Below are 22,924 nucleotides of genomic sequence, written 5' to 3' on the forward strand. Positions count from 1 at the left end.
ATTCAGTATTTAGAACCTCTCTTTTATTTAAAGATCCAAATAAACATTTAACTATAGGGCATTCTTCTATAGATCCCTTGTATTTTCACTGGAGTCTCGTTCTAAAGTTTTACTTGCAGAAAGGAGTCAATACGTGCACTACAGCAAGATTACATCCACTTTTATACAATAGGTCCTGACCTAGACACGAACACAGAGAGACAGCCTTGTTAGAAATCAGCTAATCATACCAAGGGAGCTGTAGATTGCGTGCGTCAGTGCCTTATCTGTGGGATCTTTACCATACTGTTTAAAGCAAGATAAGAGTGAATATCTTTTCACTTTAGGTACAGGGTCCTTAGGCTTGGATTTATTCTTAATCGTCGTAATCATCCGTCTCCATCTGCTGGTACATGGTTCGGTTCATGATGGTCTCAATCCAGCGCTGTATGAGTCCTCAAATGGATTCTTAAATGGATCATCTATCCCTGCGTTCTCGGCCAATTCAGACAGAGCCGTCAGTCCCTCCAATGCTCAGGTGATGCTACTGCAGACAAGGGAGTCTTATAGTAAAATTAGATGCGGCAGCCTCTATAAACTCTTAACAGGTTCTTTAGAGTAAGTGACTGGTTAACTTTACGCTGGGAAGTGATGAGCGCCGAGAGTAACATAAAACAGGTAGTCCCCCGGAGTCTAGACGCTGGTGGTGGTGGTGGAGAAGAAGAAGAAGAAGACGTTGACGTGCGACAGGTGCTGAAGGAGACCTCTGATGAAGACTTCTAGGGTGACCACGGAGAGGTGGAGGAGGGGGGTTATGCGACAGAGAGCCTGCAGATGGGGTGACAGAATGGCAGTGGCTTTAAAGCACAGGGACGAGGGAATGAATGGCTGAGAGAAGGCTGGCAAATAGTTCAGAGAAACAAATCATGAAGGGACGGATCTTCCTCACTGAGCTTTCGTCTACGTGGACTCTGTGGCTTAAGAGAGACTTGTTTGTTCAGTTTCAAGTCAAATTAGAGACGCTTGAATTCAGCGTTTTATTCTGTGTCTGTCTTAGAGATGGTGGGAGGTTGGCCACCATTTATTTCTAGAAGCATGCTCTACTTCATAAGTGTAATATACTGTAATATATATTTATATTGACAGACCTGTGTGTCTGACAATTATTGCAGTAATGGTCCTATAAGGCAGAGAAGTGATCGTGCCAACAAAGATTCAGATGAACACATGAATCAGTCAGCTGTAAGAGACTACCAGGAAGATGACCAACTGGGCTAATAGTGAGAGCCAACATCTGGAAAGGATATCATTGCTGAGTATGGAGCCCATGCCGTTTCCTGTTTGAGCCTCTGATGGTGGCAAAGCGAGGGTTTTCAGATGTTTGTCTGGTGCACTTCATCTGTTGCTTCTGCCATCTATGTGCACGGCTTCCTCTTTTTCCTCATCTCTCTCTCACCTGATCGGGTATGTGAGTATGTGAATGTTTGTATTTTTATTTCTCTTTACCTCATTAATAATGAAAATGGTTTACGAGAGCAACCGATTTGAACATTACAAGTCTTCTTCTATAAGCCGACCTCTGGTTTTTCACTGAAGACCCGATGCTATCATCCTCAAATGAAAACTGAGTTCTTGATTTTGTGTTAAAGTCACAGGAACAGTGGAAGCGTGGTAATATTTGTCTCCTTCGTCCTAATTTCACAGCTATCTACTAATCTTATTCAGTATTTAGAACCTCTCTTTTATTTAAAGATCCAAATAAACATTTAACTATAGGGCATTCTTCTATAGATCCCTTGTATTTTCACTGGAGTCTCGTTCTAAAGTTTTACTTGCAGAAAGGCGTCAATACATGCACTACAGCAAGATTACATCCACTTTTATGCAATAGGTCCTGACCTAGACACGAACACAGAGAGACAGCCTTGTTAGAAATCAGCTAATCATACCAAGGGAGCTGTAGATTGCGTGCGTCAGTGCCTTATCTGTGGGATCTTTACCATACTGTTTAAAGCAAGATAAGAGTGAATATCTTTTTCAACAGTTTAACTTTTTATTTTTTCCAACATTTTCACATTAACACTGCACATCAACACATAACACTTCAAAAGATTTTCATTATGTGTATCATGGGTAGTTCACTTTAGGTACAGGGTCCTTAGGCTTGGATTTATTCTTAATCGTCGTAATCATCTGTCTCCATCTGCTGGTACATGGTTCGGTTCATGATGGTCTCAATCCAGCGCTGTATCCTCAATGGATTCTTAAATGGATCATCTATCCCTGCGTTCTCGGCCAATTCAGACAGAGCCATCAGTCCCTCCAATGCTCAGGTGATGCTTCCGTCCGGAGCTGTGTTGTTAGGAATGAAAGTACAACGTAATGTTCCGAACATTCGACATACACCTCCTCTTTGAGCGAGCAACATGTCCAAAGCCACTCTATTTTGTCATGCCATAAGAGAAGTTGGAGCTAATTGTTCAGCTATGTCTCTCATGCCGTCTCTTGTGTGATTTATACATCTCTGTTGGTTGTAATACAAGTAGTTAATCCAATCAACATTTTGTTTGTCAACTGATTACATGCCTTAAACTCGTCAGGAACACCTGATGAGGTACACTAATGTACACTCTGTTATCAAACGTACCTCCTGGATGAGTCCTCTTCAAATGGTACCCCCTGTGCGGTTGTCTATCATGCAGTATAGCTGAGAGATTCTTAAAATCTCCTACTGTGAAAAGTTGGAATGGCATGAGTAACTGCACCGTCACACAGCTACCATACCACCTTAGAGGCAGTTTAGACCAGCTTAGCCACCAGAGGTCAGCTCTGCTTGTGGTTTGCTTTACGAACCATGAGGCAGAATCGTTGCCGTTGTCAGTGGTAATATTGATAGTATTGGAGTTAAACTGAAAAGGATATTCACATATTCTCATCTTGCTTTAAATAGTAGGGGAAATGTCCCACAGATAAGACACTGATGCACTCAGTCTACAGCTCCCTTGATGTGACAAGCTGATTTCTAACAAGGCTGTCTCTCTGTGTTCGTGTCTAGGTCAGGACCTATTGCATAAAAGTGGATGTAATCTTGCTGTAGTGCACGTATTGACTCCTTTCTGCAAGTAAAACTTAAGAACAAGACTCCAGTGACTCTGTCATAACTGCATACCCTGCATAATTTATCTTTCAGTTATATTATACTGGATAATGCCTTCCATCGCTTCAGAAATGTGATCCATTTACTGCATTGGACATGGGAGATTATCCAATTGCTAATTCTAGATTAATTATATTGATTATATACATAAAGTCCATTTGAAAGCACATTTTATTATTGACTCAACCGAGACTTTCAGTTTGGTTTCCACTTTTTCCTGATAAATTTATGCTATTAAGAGTTTCACAGCAAGAATTATATTGTTGGACATAGTAGTTGTCAAAGTGAGTTTTGCATGATCATCACTTGATGTGATGGGCGTGTGTGTATGTTTAGAGAGAGAGAGAGAGAGAGAGAGAGAGAGTAATCACACCTCTAGGAACTCCTTATGAATCAGTCTGTCTTGCGTTGGCCGTGAGCCCTGTTCCCATTGGCTGGCCTGGTGGGGGTTGGTGGGATGGGGGTGGTAAGTGGCAAGATAAAAGGAGCAAATGTCTGTTGTCCTGCTTTACACACACACACACCCGCACACACACACTCACAAACATACTCACCACGTGCCTGGCTGTCAGTCTCTCTGTTTGTTTGTGGAAGCCAAAGAAGAGGAGAGGACCCACTGCCCAAGCACCGCTGCTGAGGCTCTCACCTGAAAATGTGAGTACACACACACACACTTACACACACACACACATGCAACATGTCTAATCCTATTTGAGATAAGGATAAGGATAAGGGCTCTGCTACTCAACAAGGGAAAAGACCTGTGAGGCGAAACACTTGCTGAGTGATACAGGACCAATGTAGAGCAAGGGGCAATGTTCATAAGCTGTTGTTTTAATTAAGAAGGCAGCATGACAGTAAACTACACGAGAATATCTATGTAAGCTTTATGTGGATGTGATCAAGGAAATGTTAATGTTATTCTGTCAAACAAGATTATGATACTGCCCTCGTCTTACGAGACAACAACTGTGTGTAGAAATAGAGCTTTTCCTGGTCTGTCCATGTCAGTCCCCCAAGCAAAAGGATCACATCAGCATTAATGTGTTGGTAAGAGGGTCAGCGGTTCAAACATGCATTTAAATTGTGCATTCTCATGTAAAATGCCAAAGAGCATGATTTAGCATCTTTGTGGATTTTGTAGTGAAACTCCTGTAGTGTTACCGTTCACTAAGTAAAACCAGTATCAGATTATTTATTATCTTGATGCAAAAACAAAGAAGAAAACCACACGGCATGCGACCAGACAGTTTTATCTGATGATGCTGTCAGATAAAACTGTGCGCAATTGCTTTTGATATGAGTTTGTATTCTACTGTTGACTCAAGTGAAAAAAATACATGGCTTCCATTGAAACCAAACAGTATGTGTGCATTGATGTGTATTAGCATGAACAGTATGTGTGGACATGAAACCTGACTGGCGAGTTCATTAGGTACACGAATTGCCAATGTGTGCCTAATACAGGCAATGGCAATGATTTAACTGCGTTTCCATCTTGGAGGCTGCGGTTTGTAGAACTGTTGAAGTGTATTGAGTTGTACCGACACATGTTTCTGTTATTTTGGCAATCCCATTTTAGTCATTGGGCTGGGCTAAATCACAGAAGCAATTTTAGGAAGGATTCAGTACGGTTTAACAGCACCACAAACCGTATCCTCCAGAATGATCATACAGTTGAATTATCACCTTTCTGATGATGTTTCAGCGTAAACTGGACATGAATGGGGATTCAGTGCGGGGCTTTTATATTAGAATGCATTAATTTTCACTTGTGTACCTAATGTTTTGGCAAGTGAGTGCATGATATCTACGATCTTAGCTGAATGTGAATGTGTGTGCCTACTCTATACATGCTTTTTTTGCTTTTTTGTACTCCTGTCCTATATTATTTTATCTTCATATTGCTGCACTACCTGTTGCACCGGAACCAGAGTAACAACAATTTTGTTGCCTTAGCTGAGCAATATTTTGGAATGACAATAAAGATTCTTGAGTGACACATGCTGTACTTTCCAAATGGTTTAGATTTGCACAATTTTCCTTATAATATACATGAGTGTGCAACAAATTGTCTGTCTTTTAACAAGCACGAGTGTCTATGCTGATTTCGAAAGGTGTAATGATTTTAAGTTTTATTGTATTTAATAATATTATTTTATTCAGTTTGAAGTCCAATGAGATATGGTAGTTTTATTTACTCATGACTTGGATCTCATGGCTCATGATCAAACACTCCTCACCTGGCACCATAAAGCCGGTTAACTCTATAATGATCAACCCCTGTCCTACTGTGAGCTCAAAGGTCAAACTTCAGTGGGTGAATATGCCTGTATGTGTGTGCTGTTTTGTTTTTTTGTACACTATAGAGGGGCACTCACTGAATGAAATCACTACATTGAAGCAAGTGTTTCTCTGCTGTATTCCAGTCGCCAGTCATGGATGCAGCAGAGTTTCGGCGCCGAGGCAAGGAGATGGTAGACTACGTGGCTGACTACCTGGAAAACATAGAAGAGCGGCCGGTGTACCCGGACTTGGAGCCAGGATATCTTCGTTCCTTAATCCCCACCGAGGCCCCAGAGGAGCCTGAGAATTATGAGGACATAATAAAGGATGTGGAGAGGGCCATAATGCCAGGGGTGAGCTGATACAGTTTTTGAGCCACAACTCATCAAGAAACTAATCTGAATTACATTGGGTTAGGGACGTATTATCAGATAATAATGCTATTCTGTCATATAATCCATAAATTCGGACAGTTTATTAGGTAATCTGACTACAACAATTTAGGTCAGTTGAACTTTACTACGTCAGTGTCACACACTACTATGTCTGTGTTTGCTTGACTAATCTCTGCATGTTGATTCAGAGCACATGTTCAGCTCACCTTTTAGCAATTTTACTACATCAGACAGAAAGGAAAAGGTCACGTGTGATTTTACATACTGCAAAACAAGAAATCTGAAAGTAACTGAAGACACTCGTGCCTTCAGCAAAAAGGTTCTTCGTCAACTCCTTCAACGTTTCCAAGTTACTTCATGCAACACGTTATGTCATGGCAGCTTGCTAGAATTTAATGCTAGCTAACAACAGAATTAACACCTTAGAAAAGCAGCTTATTAACCATAACTAAAGCTTCAAACAATGTTATTTAGCCATTTAATGTACTATCTTTGTCCAGGTCACCCACTGGCACAGCCCCTACTTCTATGCTTACTTCCCGGCGGCATCCTCTTACCCCGCCATGCTGGCTGACATGCTTTCTGGAGCCATTGGCTGCATTGGATTCTCCTGGGTAATTGTCTCCACATTCTGCATCGTATTTGAAGACTCTTTGTTTCTTTAGTTAATTTCAGTTTTCTTTATACTGCGTATGTGTGTTTGTTCAGGCTGCCAGCCCAGCCTGCACCGAGCTGGAGACAGTGATGTTAGATTGGCTTGGGAAGATGCTGCAGCTGCCTGAGTGTTTCTTAGCGGGGACACATGGTCACGGAGGAGGCGTCATCCAGGTATGTGTCTTGTGTGTATTCCCCGTATTGCCCGTGTTAGTTAAATGTCCCATATTCTTTGGCAGTTGCAGTGTTATTATGACCAAATTATGATCCAATCCAACTTTAGGACTCATTTTTAGTCTTCACTAGTTTAAATGACACACCCTAGGCCTAAATTTGAACAAGCATGCGTTAGAAATGTGTGTTTAAATTTAAAAATGTCTCCAGTTTTAACATTTATATGGACAAATATCTCCTGTGTCCACATTCATCGACGATTTGTGTGCTATTGATTTGTGGTCCCTGTCTCGCTCCGGTTCAAACCAGCTGAAAATTGGTAGGAAATTGGCTTTTAATATGTCATCCGCAGACAGAGATGACAGTGATCGTGCTGGGATTGTTTCGTGCGAAAAAGGGCAAAGCATTAGTTTAGTGCTCCATTGACTGAAACACTAAAGCAACAGCAGAGGATGTACTCTGTGCAGAATGTGTGTGTGTGTGTGTGTTTGTGTTAATGGGATGAAGAGTAGCGGAGCATGAGAGTGCACATTGATGACAGATCATTTCATGCCTCCTCTATTGTGACCACCTGAGTGTGAGGGCGTGTTTATGTGTGCACGCTCATCTGGCTCATTGTGTTTTTGCTTCTGTCTTGCCACTCTCACTACAGCTTACCAGCTCACTATGGCAACGAACGGGGCTCCTCTCAGTGCAGCGGGCTAATGAGTGTTGTGACAGCACATTGCCAGCCTGTTATTATAAACCTTATGCCAACACAGTGGGGAAATGGTTTTAAAAAGAAACCTCCGGTGACCTTAGAGTTTCCTTTTCACCTTTGCGTAAGGCAAAAAATAATTCACCTATGATTAAAAGGTAACAGATTCTAACCCTTCTGTGTATACCTTGTTATGTTCTTAAAGACACAAGTGCACAGTTTATGAGTGAAATACTGCTTCTTCTGCTGCTTCTCCATTTTGCTAGTACTGGGGAAATTGACAGCACACTTAAAATTATATGATAAAATGCCTACTCAGTTGCATTTGAAAAACAGCAGGCTGTCTTTTTTGTTGGTGGTGGAGGAAGATGGGTGAAAGATGGAAATCTGTTTCAGGGAATCGAAAACTGATTATATCTTGTGGGTAGTTCTAAACAGGAAGAGAACAGGAAGTACACTTGGGTGAGTTCGGAAGCCTGATGTGTGATTATATTGTCAGCTGCAAGCTGCTCATATTTGCTTTACATTTCACTGGAACAACCACTTTAATAAATTTAACATTAAGTGACAGGATGATTTAAAAAAAAACAAAAAAAAAAACAAAACAAAATGACCCTGTAGCTTTGATAAAATCCTCAAATAACAAGTTGTCCACTCTGCTACTATCAGTAATTACAGGTGAATATGAGCCTGTTGTTCATAAAGTGGCATAATTCAAGTTTGCAGAAATAATTCCATTGCTTCATGTGACACGCTTGATAATATATTCATATCTGCTCTAGAAAGCAGAACTCAGGGTGGTCCTCGCTAAGCAGTTTTTCAATCAGATCTGCCACAGACTCAGACCCACTGCGTTTACTGTTGCAATTTCCCTTTCATATGGAAGCCTGCTTAGACTAGTCTGTTGCATTATGGTGGTGATATTCAAAAGCTAATCACTTACTGATCTGTTTTTCAGCTGTCTTTTCTATACAATAAGCTGCTTTCTGTCTTTCTGTGGGTTTCGTTACCAAAGGTGTCCCTCAGGGATATATATTAGGACCACTGCTACTTACTTTGTACTTTTTTATTTATTTATTTATTTTTACTCTAAATATTGAATCATGGCTAAACAACGCATTGTCTTACAAAATTTGGGTTTTGTTTTGCTCTTAGACTAATTTCTTGGCACCAAAAGCTCAAGTTGAGCCTTGCCGGTTCGATTCCAGCCTTGCGCATTTTGCTCTCTCTCACCCATTACTTCCTGTTTCTCTCTACTCTACTCTCTATTTAAAGGCCAAAAACAAAATCCCAAACATTCTTATTCTTTTACTAAAAAAAAAAAAATAATACACTCCATCCTACTCTTCATATAGAATACAGAGATATTCTCTATGCTTAAAACATTCATTACACCAGGCAGCGTCGATGGAGTTACACAAGAGTTGCTCTGAATAAATAAGCATAGCTTATATTAGTCTGCTCGTCTGGTGATTTCCAGTTATTGATTGAGCAATTTGAACATTTCATTGACTTTGTTGTGGTAATGACTCCAGACACAACAGAAGCCACGCTTCTCTTCATTATGTAGTCTCAAACAAATGTGCACTGGAACACACCCTAAAATACAAGACTTGATTCCAATCACAAATGATATTGTGAAATATTGCGAAATTTGCTGAAACATACTGTACTTCCTTGCTTTGGCTGATTAGCATTATTCTAACACTCAATGGACATTTGTGTTTGAATCTGGCTTTGACGTTGAAATAACACAGCATCCTTCTCTCTCTAACATTAAACCTAAATTATTTCTTCATAAGACTGCAGCAGCTACCTTTATTAACCAATGACTTGTCAGTAAGTTATCAGTCAGCGGTAACTGGTCTTCGCAGCAAAGCCCAACATGTAACACTCAACACTAGTATGAAATGAAATCTACAACGGTGGGGCATTGCATCACAAGTTCTGTCATTCTCCAACAGGGCACAGCCAGTGAGGCGACGCTGATGTCCTTGCTCGCTGCCCGGTGTAAAGCACTCAGGCAGGTCCAGGCTGTCGAAACAGAAAAATCGGAAGCTGAAATCATCTCCAAACTGGTGGCTTACACCTCTGAACAAGTAAGAGCACAACACACGTGTAGCTTTCCTTATGTCTTGTTCATTTTCTCATTCACTGCTGTTGTAGCACTCTCCAGTGTTTTTGAATTGTAGCAGACTTTACGTGACAGATTAATTTGTCATTATTTCATCTGTAAATTATTTTGTTTATGAAAATGCACGTTGGCTCTCACAGAGCTTATAAAAAGTTCATATAGGAGCTTTCAGCCATGCAAAGTGGTCAAAACTTCATATAGTGTGTACTTTGACCACTTCAGATTTCTTTCCCTTCGTCGTGTTCCTGACGTTACACCAGAACTACAAGTCCACTGTCAAAGCTTTAAGTACAACAGTGTGCTTGTTCTAATACAACAGCAGTCCATGTGACGCCATTAATGGTTACCTCAGTAACAGTAAAAGAATTTTTCAGCAATTGGGTGAGACAGAAGGTCAGTCAGGCAGTAGCTAGGTCTGATCAGGTTTAATACCAGGCTGACTTTGTGATTGGGTTAGGGAGTCGCCTAAGGGTCACACAGACCTTTACAGAAAGACCAGTTGGTGTTTTTCTACTGCCTGTTTAGGAGCAGTGTTCTATTGTTCAGGTTACACTAAAGTAAATATTAATTTGTTGCACAAACTTGTGCAAGAAATCTCTATGAAATCCGGCTTCGAATGTACTTTGAACTACTAATGTTATTGCATCAGTGCATAACATCACCTATACTTTAAGTATAAAACGGCCTTGAATAACTTGTCTGACTTTAAATAAAGTACAGATTAAAGTATTTCATCTTAACTTACCGTCAACTGTTTATTAGCAACACACATTGTTTATGAGGCTCAGCATGAGAGCTTTCCTTTTCTTTAGTTTTACAATCATTTAGTATCCATGCACATGGAATTAGATGTTAACTGGAGGTCTATGTTCTCACTTCTGTTGCTTGTCTTTCCTCCTAAGGCTCATTCTTCAGTGGAGCGCGCTGCTCTGATCGGGGGAGTGATGATGAGGAAGGTTCCTACAGACGACCGCTACGCTGTCAAAGGGGAAATGCTTAAGAAGATGGTGGAGGAAGACAAAGCAGCTGGACTCATCCCTTTCTATGTAAGAAGAGACAACTCTAGCTACTCTTGTAAACGCTACAGCCAGTTACCCAACCACTCACTAAGCTGACAGCCACAATAATACAATTTGCCTGCGATGCAGCTGTGCACACCCCAAGGCCTTCTGCTGAAGGATAACATTGTTTCTGTTGAACAAAATGCATGTCTATCTGGTTAGGGACAATAATCACTGTCTTGTGTGCACCTACAAATCATTATCAGTGAACAATATTGAGGAGGCTGCAGGGGTCCAGCAGCTCTGAGTCATCTGTTTGTCAGAAGTGATACTGTAATGTATGTTTAAGAAACGAGTATTTGTACTATGGCAGCGAAGACCGAACTGGCTTTTTTCATTTTCTTGTATAAAACTATTCAATCTTTTATTGTTGTGACAGTGAAAACAGAATTTGACTCAGAAAACAAAGCATGTTGATGAATTGTATATGTCTTACCAAAGGTGTGCCTCAGGGATAAATATTAGGCCCACTGCTACTTACTTTATCCTTTTTTTCTGTACTCCAAACAACAAATTGACTTACAAAACTCATCTGTACATGTCTGTGTTTCAGTTCTGTGCCACGCTTGGCACCACTCCATCATGTGCTTTTGATCAGATCACCGAGCTGGGGCCCTTGTGTGAGTCAACCAGTCGCACACTTATAAATACTTTACTAGCTTTATGAGCACATTATGACCAGTCTTGATTTGACAAGATGTTTGGATTGACTTTTCCATTGCATATTTTATTGATCTCTCTGTTTCTTGTCTGCTCCAGGTAATGAGAAAAATATGTGGATGCACATTGATGCGGCATATGCTGGGAGCGCATTTATCTGTCCTGAATTTAGACCTTTGCTGAATGGTGTTGAGGTGGGTAAAAGTATTCATGTTCATAACAACAAAATCATAACAAAATGACTAAATGCCGTAAATGGTATGGTGGGAGTTGCATCCCAGAATGTGTCAGACTAAGATTAATGTGGTTTGTGTGTGATAAGAAATTTCGGGTTGGGATCCATCTGCATACATGTTGATTGATTCACCTATTTTCTGAAATATCACTCATTACATGAGAGGAAACATTAACCGTAAACTGTTTGAAAAGGGCGTAACGTTAATGTCAAGGAGGAAGCATGCAAGGCTGAGTAATAGGCCGAACAATCGGCGTAAGACGCAGGAGCATCAATCCGCCTTCTGAGGCTGCCGAGGCAGCTGTTGCTCCCTAAGCTGTGCAGAGACGCAGAGATAAGGACAGAGTAATTTCCTGAGGCAGCGTTAGACCTTTATATATCACTGTTTATTAGACACACAAGTTCAAACAATGTTGGTGGGGAGACAGAGAAAACAGACTAGACTGTAAAAGGACAAACCTTTGTTTCATCTATTCTCTGACTGCTAGCTTTAAAATGAGCTGGATTTGTACAGTAACGCATTTTATTCCCATATTTTAGCAATTTATTGTTACATCGTGTAAATAGAACAGAAATATTTTACGATTCTTCTTTTAAAGGGTAGAAGTGCTCCTCAGACTTATTCAAGCCATATGCAGTAATATTTATTAGAATTCAGCTATTGCACTTTTATTGAACTTTGAAACACTGAAAGGTTACTGAACGAGGACATAAAGAAGGAACCCGGTTCTTTTTGGATGAGAGCCCTGCGGCCCTGTTAGAGGACTGGTTGCTAGGATATAAGTGATGGCCGGGAGGCAGGCAGCCCCCTTTGAATCAGTCAACATGGCAACTGTCTGCCAGGAGTCTGTATGACATTGTCTATCCGTGCGGTGTTATCGCATTTGTGGAGGTAGAGAAGAGGATATTACAAAAGATAGGCAACAAAAAGATGAGAGCAGATTGCAAACGGTTTTGCCTCTCTGTGAATAAACCTTCCAGTCAGGAAAGGGTTATTTCCAGTGAGCTCTACAGTCTGTCGGCTGAGTGTTCCTCTTTTGCATTTCAAATAAATTGTGCCTGCTCTAGTCAAGATAATGCTGTCGGTGACAAGGTCGCCTCTGCGTCAGTAATGCCAAATGAAGACATATTAGGGTTTGTGTTATTGCAAGAACAAACTTTCTGCATTTCCCCACCAGGCACATTTCCAAAAAACAAAGCAGTACACAGAATAGACCTCATTTAAAGCCACTGATATTGTACTGTGATCCTAGTTGCATGTTTATTTTCATTTAATCACTATTCCCTGTCATTCCAGTCAAACATTCATCACTGTGGCTTCATCTCTATTTTACTCTTTATTTTAAAGTTTGCAGACTCCTTCAACTTCAACCCTCACAAATGGCTTTTAGTCAACTTCGACTGCTCTGCAATGTGGTAAGTTAAATATAAAATCTTATCTTATCTTAATATCATTGCACCTTTTATTTATTTATTTATTTTTTACTACATTTCCTGTTATAACCCGTCTGTCTATGATTGACACATCTGTGGGCGATGCAAAGTCCAGTTTAACAAACGGGAAATTACCCCTACCATTTTTAGCATCTGGCAGTGTTTTAGTTGTTTGTCAGGGACTCACGGCCCCATAAAGTTACAATGAGCCCTGACATCCATCCACACCTCAGCCATTTGCACAGTAAAAATAGAACTACGCCTTGCACCTGCCTCTTCCGTCAGCATCGACAAAACGAGAGCTGCTCTGCACAAGATGGAAACCGTAACGTGTGGCGAAGGGACGAGGTTCTTGAAAACCTTTTCCATCACCTCTCTCGGTATACCTCGACTTACAGGACACCTATAATCATTGCGGACGGCCTTCTCTTTTAGTTGCCTGACACATTTATAATCATTAAAGTTAATTTGTCTGTAGAGATGTTTTAGTTAACAGTGTGGTCTGAGACCGCATCAGAGCTTTGCACGAAAACCCGATAAAACAAAGCAGTGCTGACTGTCGTGGACATCTGATGCGGTCTCAGACATTTGAACCACACTGTTAACTAAACCAGTGGAGTGTTTCTTAGATAGCATTTAGCAGATAACGAACCCACATGCACCTCAAAGCTTTGCATGAAGACCAAATAAAACAAAGAAGTGCTGACTGTCGTGGACTTTCGACTACAGTCAGCTGAGTTCAAACCGAGAAAAAAAAAAAAAAAAGAAGCTTATTGGAACATTGTGAACTCATACTGGGACAAAATTAGTCATCAGGTATTATGCAGTTCAAATGCATGCAGTCCTAAAAGCAAAAAATAAATCATATATTAGTATATTCTGAAACTCATGTTTATTTTTCACTACTTAACTGGTATTTACTTAATATATATATATTGTACAATACTGAGTGTAATTTATGGGATCCTAATCATATTTGACAAGGCAAAGGATCTTAGCATCCTAACAGCTTGTTTTATGTTTTATATTTTGTCCACAGGGTGAAAAAGAGAGCAGACATCATCGGAGCCTTCAAAATGGAACCACTCTACCTGAAGCATGAAAACCAGGAATCAGGTATTTTAACATAAATGATCACTGACCAGGTTGGATCCATGCTGGATCAATTGTGTAATGACAACTATGAGGAGCCGTTACCATGTTTAGTATTCACACTGTGAGGAAGGTTGACGGGTGGAAAAGAACTCATCCGCACACGTTGTCATTTCATCAACCTTTGAAGCACTGCACCGGCGTCTTAAATGCAGTGTAGTGTAAGCTGAGATAGGCACAGGCAAAAATAAATCTCTGTTTGTGTGGGCCAGTGAGCCACTCAAGCAGACAGTGAGTTTTAGACCCGTGAAGGACATTTTGAGATGAAAATCAAAATAAAAACTGTTAAAATTTGACAGAAGAACTTACCACAGTTCTGGTTGAGCATCTCTGCTGCTACAGTGCGTGCTCCCAGCCTGCAGATGGGCTCAGATTTGCACTATAATTTGCCTCAGGGACAAGCAGACAGCAGAGAAAGACAAACGGCCACCTCCCACCAACACCGAGGCATCTTACAAAAGCCTCTGCTCATATAATCTGGACTCTTCAATCTAATTAGTGGTTATTAGCACAAGCTAACACGGGCCTCCATTCTGTAGAGATGAGCTACCTGTAGCCAGTGGTGTGTGTGTGGACTGACAGTGATCAGAGAGAGATAGAGGGGGTGGACACAGTGGCAGCAACACCTGGACAATGGAACACTAATTAACAGCGAAAAGAAAGGAAAAAGAAAAGAAAAATGCTGAAATAGAGCATTGTCTGACACTTATATTACTTAATATCACAAAGTGTTGTTGTGTAATCAGACAATATAGTGTTTATTTCAGTGTTGTACGTTATTTCATTAGGATCTAATCATAAATGCATTTTATACTGCACTTCTGGTATATAGTTTGTAGAAGTTGCATTAACAATGTACAGCATTAGCATTTATTATACAGTATACTAATAATGCTATATATAGCATATAGCGACTGTCATATCTGTACTTTTAACATGTAATGGACTGTATTATGTGTTTTTTGTTCAACAGGTCTGGTCACAGATTACAGGGTAAGATGAGTAATTACTGGAATTGAACATAACGTCAGCGTTAATGTGCAAAATGCATCAAAAAACACAACGTGTGGTTTCGCTTCCATCCCGCAGCACTGGCAGATTCCACTCGGCAGAAGATTTCGCTCGCTAAAGATGTGGTTTGTCTTTCGTCTGTATGGACTCAAAGGATTGCAGGCTCATATACGCAAGGTAGGGTGAAAGGCTGATTTTGTGGCGACCTGAATGTATGACCTCACAGGTATTTAAAGGAAAACGGCAGAAAAACTAAGATGTTGGCAATCCAGTAATCATGTAGTGGACCTATGTGGAGGCTTTCCAAACCCTTTTCCATGTTTTTGTTATTTACAAAATGTTAACTGGATACACTTTTTTGTCTGTCTTGGTCTCCTGAAAAAAGAAAAAGAAAAATCAAAATCAAAAGCACTTCTGACAATCACACATGCCTTTATGGTAAATGCCATTGCCACCCTTCCTCCAACGCCTCACCCCTTCTAATCCTCCCTACCAGTGAGTCTCTTCATTGGCCTCCCTCCGTATCGCTCTCCATCAGCCTACTGTGTCTTCATGTCTGACCTGCATCTCCTTTTAATACCGACATTTTCTGCTACTTTCCATATCCCCCTTTTTCTCCCCTGTGTGGCTGTCTCTCCTCCTCATCTTCCGCTTCCTCCCTCCAGTCTGCTCTGTCAATCAAATGAGTCTGTTTTGTGTTTGCTCTCCGTTTTAAATGAAGTGGCAGGCGCAGCATCCCTGCAGCTATAACCCATGACACAGTACTCTACTGTACATGCGTCTGTCGAATTAGAACAATTCCTGTTTTTGTCTCTAGCTGAACCTCATTTTGTCTGACAATATTCTTAAATAGAAACACCACGTCTGATACTGTATTTCTCTTTTCCCTGTATGGAAAAACAACCTTGAATCCTTCTTCTCCTTGCAAACACTAATACTTTATCCACTGAACAAAAGAAGCTGTTAAATGCTAAAGCATTTTAATGACAACAGCATGTACAATGAGCTCCTACCAGCAGACAGCAAGAAGCAGCAGTGAGATCATTACAGTTTATTAGATCTTAACAAACAGTGATGCAGAGATACCTGCTGGGAACGGTAGTGGTGGTCAACCAGTTGTTGGTCATTTAGGCCCAGTGTTTGGCTTTATTAGAGAGGAACTGACAGGAAACGTGTAGAGGAAGCCGGCCCGTATAACCGTTATTACGTGCACTGATGCACATTTCACCGTTTTGCTCAGCAGGGCTCTTTGATCTTAAGTGGATGAATTATGCCGTGGGTGCATGTTTGATCATGCAATGCCAAGTAAAAACGAAAAAAAAAACATTCAAAGTGAGGGAAAGGACATTTCCTGTGACCACAGTTTGATCGTAGCTACTTCATGAATCCTCATTTTGAACTTTTCCAGCCTGTGCCCCCAGGAATTACCTCCTCTCACGATGCAAACTATCATGCAGCATGTTTGTTTAATCAGTTAGTCACTGATGATTTAGTTCAGAGTACGGTGTAAAATTTGCCGAATAAATGAGAAGATCTTTGTCAGTGGGGAAAAGCTTTCTGATGTCTAAGGCAGGAGGCTCTGCTTAATGCAGTGATACAACACTGCCATCTAGTGAACATCAGGTAAATTACAGTCTTTAGTGGAGTTGACAGTTTCTCTTACAGAGGTCAAACTTAAAGGCCAGGACATTTTCTCCAGCTCATGTCATAACCTGGACTAACTAACACACCGTGCCCTTTGAGCTTTTATCTTCCCGGTTCTATTTATGGTGTTGCTTTTCTCTAACCATCTGATATAAAGTTGATTGACGATCATTGACATACTGTATATGGTGTAATCTGTGTCTTCTATTCACAGCAAGTGGCCCTGGCCAAAGAGTTTGAGAGTCTGGTGCGAGCGGACAAGAGGTTTGAGATCTGCGCTGAAGTCGTCATGGGGCTGGTCTGCTTCAGGCTCAAGGTAACCCCCAATGTTATAGATCTTAAGCATGTCCTCAGGATCTTAGATTCAATCAATGCAACGGTCTTTTAGGACATTGTCTCACCCTGTTAAACCAGTTTCATTATAGAAGATGCCATTTCAGGCGTGCCTGCATGTCTCTGGGCCCCATTTTATGAGTGGCTTTCTGTCTCAGAGGGAAGCTAATATCTCACACATTCGGCAATTGTTTGTAGTTTTCAGCCTAAAGAAACATGCACAAATAAACTCAGTCAATAGCAGCTCCACAGCTGTGAGGTCAAAATGAACAACCTTGGACTCTATAAGAGGTGCCTGTGGAAAATCTGAAATACAATAAGTCTTCTCCGAGCCAGTAAGGTGCAAAATGAGTACAGTGAGTCAGTAAACGCTGATTATTATTGGAGAACATTTTCTAAAAATTCTACGCTTCAGTTCAGCTTCACAGACTTCTACCTTCAAAAAATGACAGCCGGTTGCAGTTTAATGACAGCCTTTGTTCTGGGACAGTCGCCTCCAGAGTGAAAAGGAAGCTCAAGTCGTGAATCTAAAAAACTTGAGCGTCATCCCTTCCTTGTTCCTTCCTCAGGGCTCCAATGAGCTGAACCAGGACCTGCTGAAAAGGATCACCAAGAGCAGAGAGATCCATCTGGTGCCTTGCCAGCTCTCCGGCCGCTTCGTCCTGCGCCTCGCCATCTGCGCGCGCACCACCGAGTCACGTCACATCCAACAAGCGTGGCGGCACATCACGCAGCTGACCTTTGAGCTTCTGCAGGAGGCCAGTCATTGACCAAAAGACTGAGGAGGGACTGTCCACTCTGATGCCTAAATGAGGACCAAAGATTGGACAAAAGTCTCCTGAGGGTTTGGTAAAATGTCTCGTGTCCAGTCCAGTGAGCAGTCGTCATTATTTTGCATATTTTTCTCTGTTGCAAATTAATGTGAATATAACTTCTGACAAATTAACCAAATGTGCATAAAAGGAAAATGGGCAAGTTCCAGGTATTACATTTTATATCTGCAACTTGTGGCTTCATTGATTTAGCTTCTACTGTATCTCTCACTCCTGACCATAGTGCACATACCCCCCCCCTGCAGGCTTGTCTGTGCTGGTTCTGTGTCTCCTGTGTGTCAAATATGGTCTGTAGTTTGGTTTGAATGTTGTGATTTTGTTTTTTTTGTTTTTTTGGAGTCTTGCAATGAATGAATGGCAGTCTGTGTGGGAAAAAAAACAAAAAAACAATGTATGAGCGTGTCTAAATTCCTGTCGATACTCATATACAGACCGAGCTTCTTAACGTTCGTGATACAGTTACATGGAGGGTTTCATAAAGTGTGAGCTTAAAGAATTATAAAACGGCTCCTAGTAATCAGGTTAAATCCTCTTATAAGTGCATTCATTTATTTATAACTTCATTTGCAAATGTTGTTTAATATATAATGGCACGTGAGAGCCAAACACTTTATTACTTTTTTTTTTTAAAAGTACAAAATTGTTTCTGATTCCTGTAGTGTCTAATGCATATAATGCACAGTGTATTTCCCAAACTGTAGCACAAGACAATCACATAGTCGCTGTAAACAGTGGAATGAGAAGGAAAAGCTGCAGCTGGGAAACACGAGACCAATATTGGTTTCCTTACTGTCTGTTTTGGACAGAAATCAATGATCAAAAGAAAACATGCAGACTGCCTAGCACAAGTTTTAAAGTTTTAGTAATTCAAGTTTATCTCTGTCGGCATCAGGAATCTAGGATCCTCTGCACATTAGTCTCTCCTCATATACTGTATGTTTAACTTTAAACCTCGAGATCTGGGACAGATTGTTTACGATGAACAAATGTGACTTCAGCGTTACGGTTTGTAAATTGTTGAAACTTTACATCTGTCTGCTGCCGGGAAGTGTGTAATAATCTGTGGTGCGACATCTCTACGCCTTGTTGTTGTCAATTCATACGATTGTGTCAACGTCAGCTGCTACTGTTTCGGCTTCAAGTATGCTGCTCTCTTTGGCTTGGCTGTGGCCTGCATGCAACGGTATGGGTTTCTTTGAATAAAGTCTGCTGTAGTCTGCACAGCGTGTTTTTTATTCCTCATTAAATGTTTATGATATGGCAGATTAGACTGAATTACGTCTTGCAATGAGGCATGAATAAGAAGTGAGTAACTGTATATTACAGCACTGTACAGGATACTTAAGTTATGGTCCTGGTTATGTCCAGACAGAACATATTAGATGATCAGCCTCGTCAAACTGCTGGATGCAGTGATTTTATTGAAAGAGTAGTAAACCTACAGCTTGATACGTTTCTGCTGCCACTCAACTGAAGTGTACTCAATTAAAGATGACAGCCATAAACACTAGCAACCAACATGCTGTGCCAGTCGGCCTCCTATGAGCATCTTAATCCCCGCGGACAAAGGCCAGCGTTCTATAAATACAGATGAGGCTTCAGCATTAGATGGTAATTCGCGGTCCCTGATTACTGGTCAGCATTGCTTGTTGCTGCTTGTTCACTTGGTTTAAAAGCTAGATTAAGATTGTTCTGCTGGGAAACTTTATGATAAAGGTGTAGACGAGGAGGAACTCTCTTTAAAATTAATCTGCGTAACGCCTCGTTGCACGGCTGGTTAAGAAAGTGCCACGGTGAAACGGCCCCGTGCTCGTCTGTTCAAAGTAAACTGTAAACCTTGATGATGAGACACATGGGGCACAACGACGCCCCTGCAAAGATCTTAGTCCAGCTATTTAAAATGGAACACTTGACCTGTATGAATAAAACATGTGCTTACACTGGACGTTCTGTGGAGTCGGGTGAAATATCAACTCTTAAATGTACACGGTGGAATAATGCAGTGGAGGCATCTAGGGTGTAATGTTGGCAGAAAAACAAACAATGTTAAGCCTTTTACCCTTAAAAAATATCATATGTTTTATTCAATATTATTTTTATGTGTGGTTCTTTATTTTTATTATTCAAGTAATCGTTCTGCTTATTAATAATTTTAAGTTCTGGGTAAAAAAAATAAATACATTTTTCAAGATCATTTTGCAGTACTCTACGCTATGGGTGAAAAATGCAATTTTGTTAGACATTTTAAAAAGCAGTTAACAAACTATAAGATAATTACAACAAATTCTGATTTCCAAAGTCACTAACAGAACAGATGACTCCATTTTTATAAAAACTGGTCTCTATGAAACTGGCTTCACTGATTTCTATGAAAACTTGTGCAAAACACAAGATCCTTCAAATTCTGACACTTCTTGCTTATATAATATAAAAGAAGAGAAAGAACAAGTTGACAAGAACGAGGATGAAAACAGAGTTCTTGTTGTGCATTGCCTGAGATAACTGTAAACAACCTCCATTCTCCTCAAGTGCTCAGACCATCGTCGTAGATGTGGGCTTTTATACATTACCAACCCCTCTGAGTGATTATCCCGGCCCTCTAGAGCTTTTGGAATTACTACAGGCCTGCCAGGTGTAATTAAACATTCATTTGAGCTCTTTGGGCTGAGGGCACTGATGCAAGACACTGTGAAGCACTCAGTGCGTCAATATGAATTCCAGCGTATTGCAGAACCGCAGAAATATTTTTAATCTGTCCATGCATGTTCAACATGCATGTTGTTGTTGCTCTCCTTCGGGGCATGAAATCTACTCCCAGAGAAAGGTACGATGAATGTCTGTTGAATTGCATTCTGCAGGTTGTCCACTAGATGGCGGCTTTGAACATGTTTCTGGAGAAGAGGCTGTGACGTTCATCATTCATTTTCTGTAACTGCTTGTCCTCTGGAGGGTCATGGGGGTGCTGAACCTTCAGAGCTAACCACCACGCCACTGTGCTGCCGGAGGCTGTAACAACTTCTGTCAAAATAGCAGCCATAGCAGTTGTCATTGGCTGACCCACATCCAAAAATATGCCGTTGATACTGACACCGATGGATATGCACGAAAACATGACCTGACTTTTGCAAAGTCTTTGGGTCAAACATTCTGCTGTGTACTATATAAAGACACGGTTTCTATACTTGTGTGTTGAGTGTAGACTTTGCTGTTAATAGTAGATCACTTTGCATTCTTCGAGCAAAGCAACTGAAAGCTGAGAAGTTCACCGCTGCGACAAACTCAAGCAAATATGTGTGCATCACGTCTTTTTTTGTGTGTGTGTGAAATGTAAACAATGATGATGAAAATGACCAAAAATAAATCGTTTCTTTGGAAAATTCAAATGTGGGTTAGCAACAAGAACCAGATGCCAGCATCGGGAGTCACAATGACATCTGTATCACGAGAAGGGGGTGTGCTATTGATGTGAAAACAAACATGCAAAATGGAAAACAAGTGTCTTGCCCGGTCTTCCAAATAAACTCAACTTCTCATGAAAATATCGACGCCGGCTGAATTTCAGCAGAAGTTTGAAGACTCTACTCGGAAAAGCAAAGCGGCGAATACCAGGTTTGGCTGAGGTTCCACTAGACTGATTCATTGTTTAGATTTTGTTTTGACAGCAACGTTATTGTATTAATTAATGTGATTTTTAGCAAGGGCAACAGGGTTTTTCGGTCAAAAAAAAAAAAAAAAAAAAAAAAAGCTCTAACAATCTACAATTGCCAAAACCAACACCAAAAAAGCCAACAATTAGCTGGTGAACATGAAGAACCAAATAGTCCCTCGGAGAAAGCTTCTGGGGCGGAGCCCAGATAGCGTTATCCATTCCAACACAGCACGCTGTCAGCTGCATTGCTTGCCTCACACTAGACTCAGCAGCCTTCAAATATTTGTTGTTTGAGGTTATTTGCTGAAAACTTGCCCAACACACTTTTTCGCTTGAGAGGCATCAGCTGGGAAAACATTAAAATCTAGTAGCCATCAGCACATTACAGGATCTGAAGTCACAGCTTCACTTCAGACCTCGGAGGTCAAATTACACGGCCAGCATTGAATGCTTCACGTAGAACTCTGCACCGATTGATGTTAACACTATAACTGTAATCCTGTTAGGGTAAGAGTTTCCTTATTGTCTCTGGGCATCTCTGCAGCTTTAGTGTGTGGGGAGAGGGTTCTGTACTATGCAGGAGCCCGCAATAAAGACAATGGCTACCACAGAGGGAGTTACAGTAGGATTGAGGTAGGAAGGTGGATAGGAGGGTCTGATTTTTAAGTGCACCAACCCACACATTAGAAACCCGCACATTAGAGGGCAGAAGGATAATTGTCTGGCAGTTCTCCACATCAGAATGCGTCATTCTGTTCAATGCATGCACACATGCATGTCTGTACTGTATGTACTAATGCACAACTATAGCTTTTTTTAGATATTGTAACTGATCAAACAGAATACAGCCAGCTTTAAACTTTCTAAATTGTGTAGTTGTGTAAGTTTGACTGAAGCACCATGATAACGAGCGTTTTTCTGTGGATTTTAAAGTGCCACTATGACTGAGCTGGCCAAACATGACCTGTGGTAGAACTGCATCTGGGTTTTTATTACATTCTGAAGGCGGGCGTACATTTAGCGAGAACATCTTCAGGCAGTCTTCCAAATCTCAGGAGACTAACAGACTTAATGCATAGTTAGTATTGGTGCAAATCTGATTCAATCCACTTCAAGAAGCTGCTAAGATGACAATGCATGACAAATATTCAGTCTTACATTTTTGTTTCTTTGCCCTACTTTCTTTTTTTTGTTTGGTACATAGACATCGAAGCAACTCATGTCTTATCTGATATAGTAAGTGGTGTAAGGAAGTAGATGATTGGGCGGAGGTGCCCTTTTAGTAGGAAGTGGTACTGTGTGATGGTGCAGGCCAACGCCACTTGGTAAGGTTACACATAATTGTTCCTTACTCTGCTTGCACACTCGTAATAACTTGTCATAACTTTTTAATATTTGGATATTTTCTTAGAAATCTATAAATGACCCGTGTAGTA

General features: G+C 40.8%; 1 protein-coding gene across 1 annotated transcript; it reads left to right on the top strand.

Annotated features, from left to right (window-relative positions):
- Positions 1-5,166: 5,166 nt before the first annotated feature.
- On the top strand, positions 5,167-21,125 carry ddc (dopa decarboxylase). The gene is made up of 11 exons (XM_084556265.1): positions 5,167-5,775; positions 6,318-6,431; positions 6,526-6,645; positions 11,091-11,157; positions 11,297-11,391; positions 12,781-12,848; positions 13,906-13,982; positions 14,992-15,011; positions 15,108-15,206; positions 16,888-16,989; positions 17,576-21,125. Exons 1-11 carry the CDS (start codon positions 5,575-5,577, stop codon positions 17,774-17,776), a joined length of 1,164 nt encoding a protein of 387 aa, XP_084412391.1. The 5' UTR covers positions 5,167-5,574; the 3' UTR covers positions 17,777-21,125.
- The last annotated feature ends 1,799 nt before the right edge of the window (positions 21,126-22,924 follow it).

The sequence above is a fragment of the Chelon labrosus genome (genome assembly GCF_963514085.1).
Source record: "Chelon labrosus genome assembly, chromosome: 12".
Classification (NCBI taxonomy): domain Eukaryota; kingdom Metazoa; phylum Chordata; class Actinopteri; order Mugiliformes; family Mugilidae; genus Chelon; species Chelon labrosus.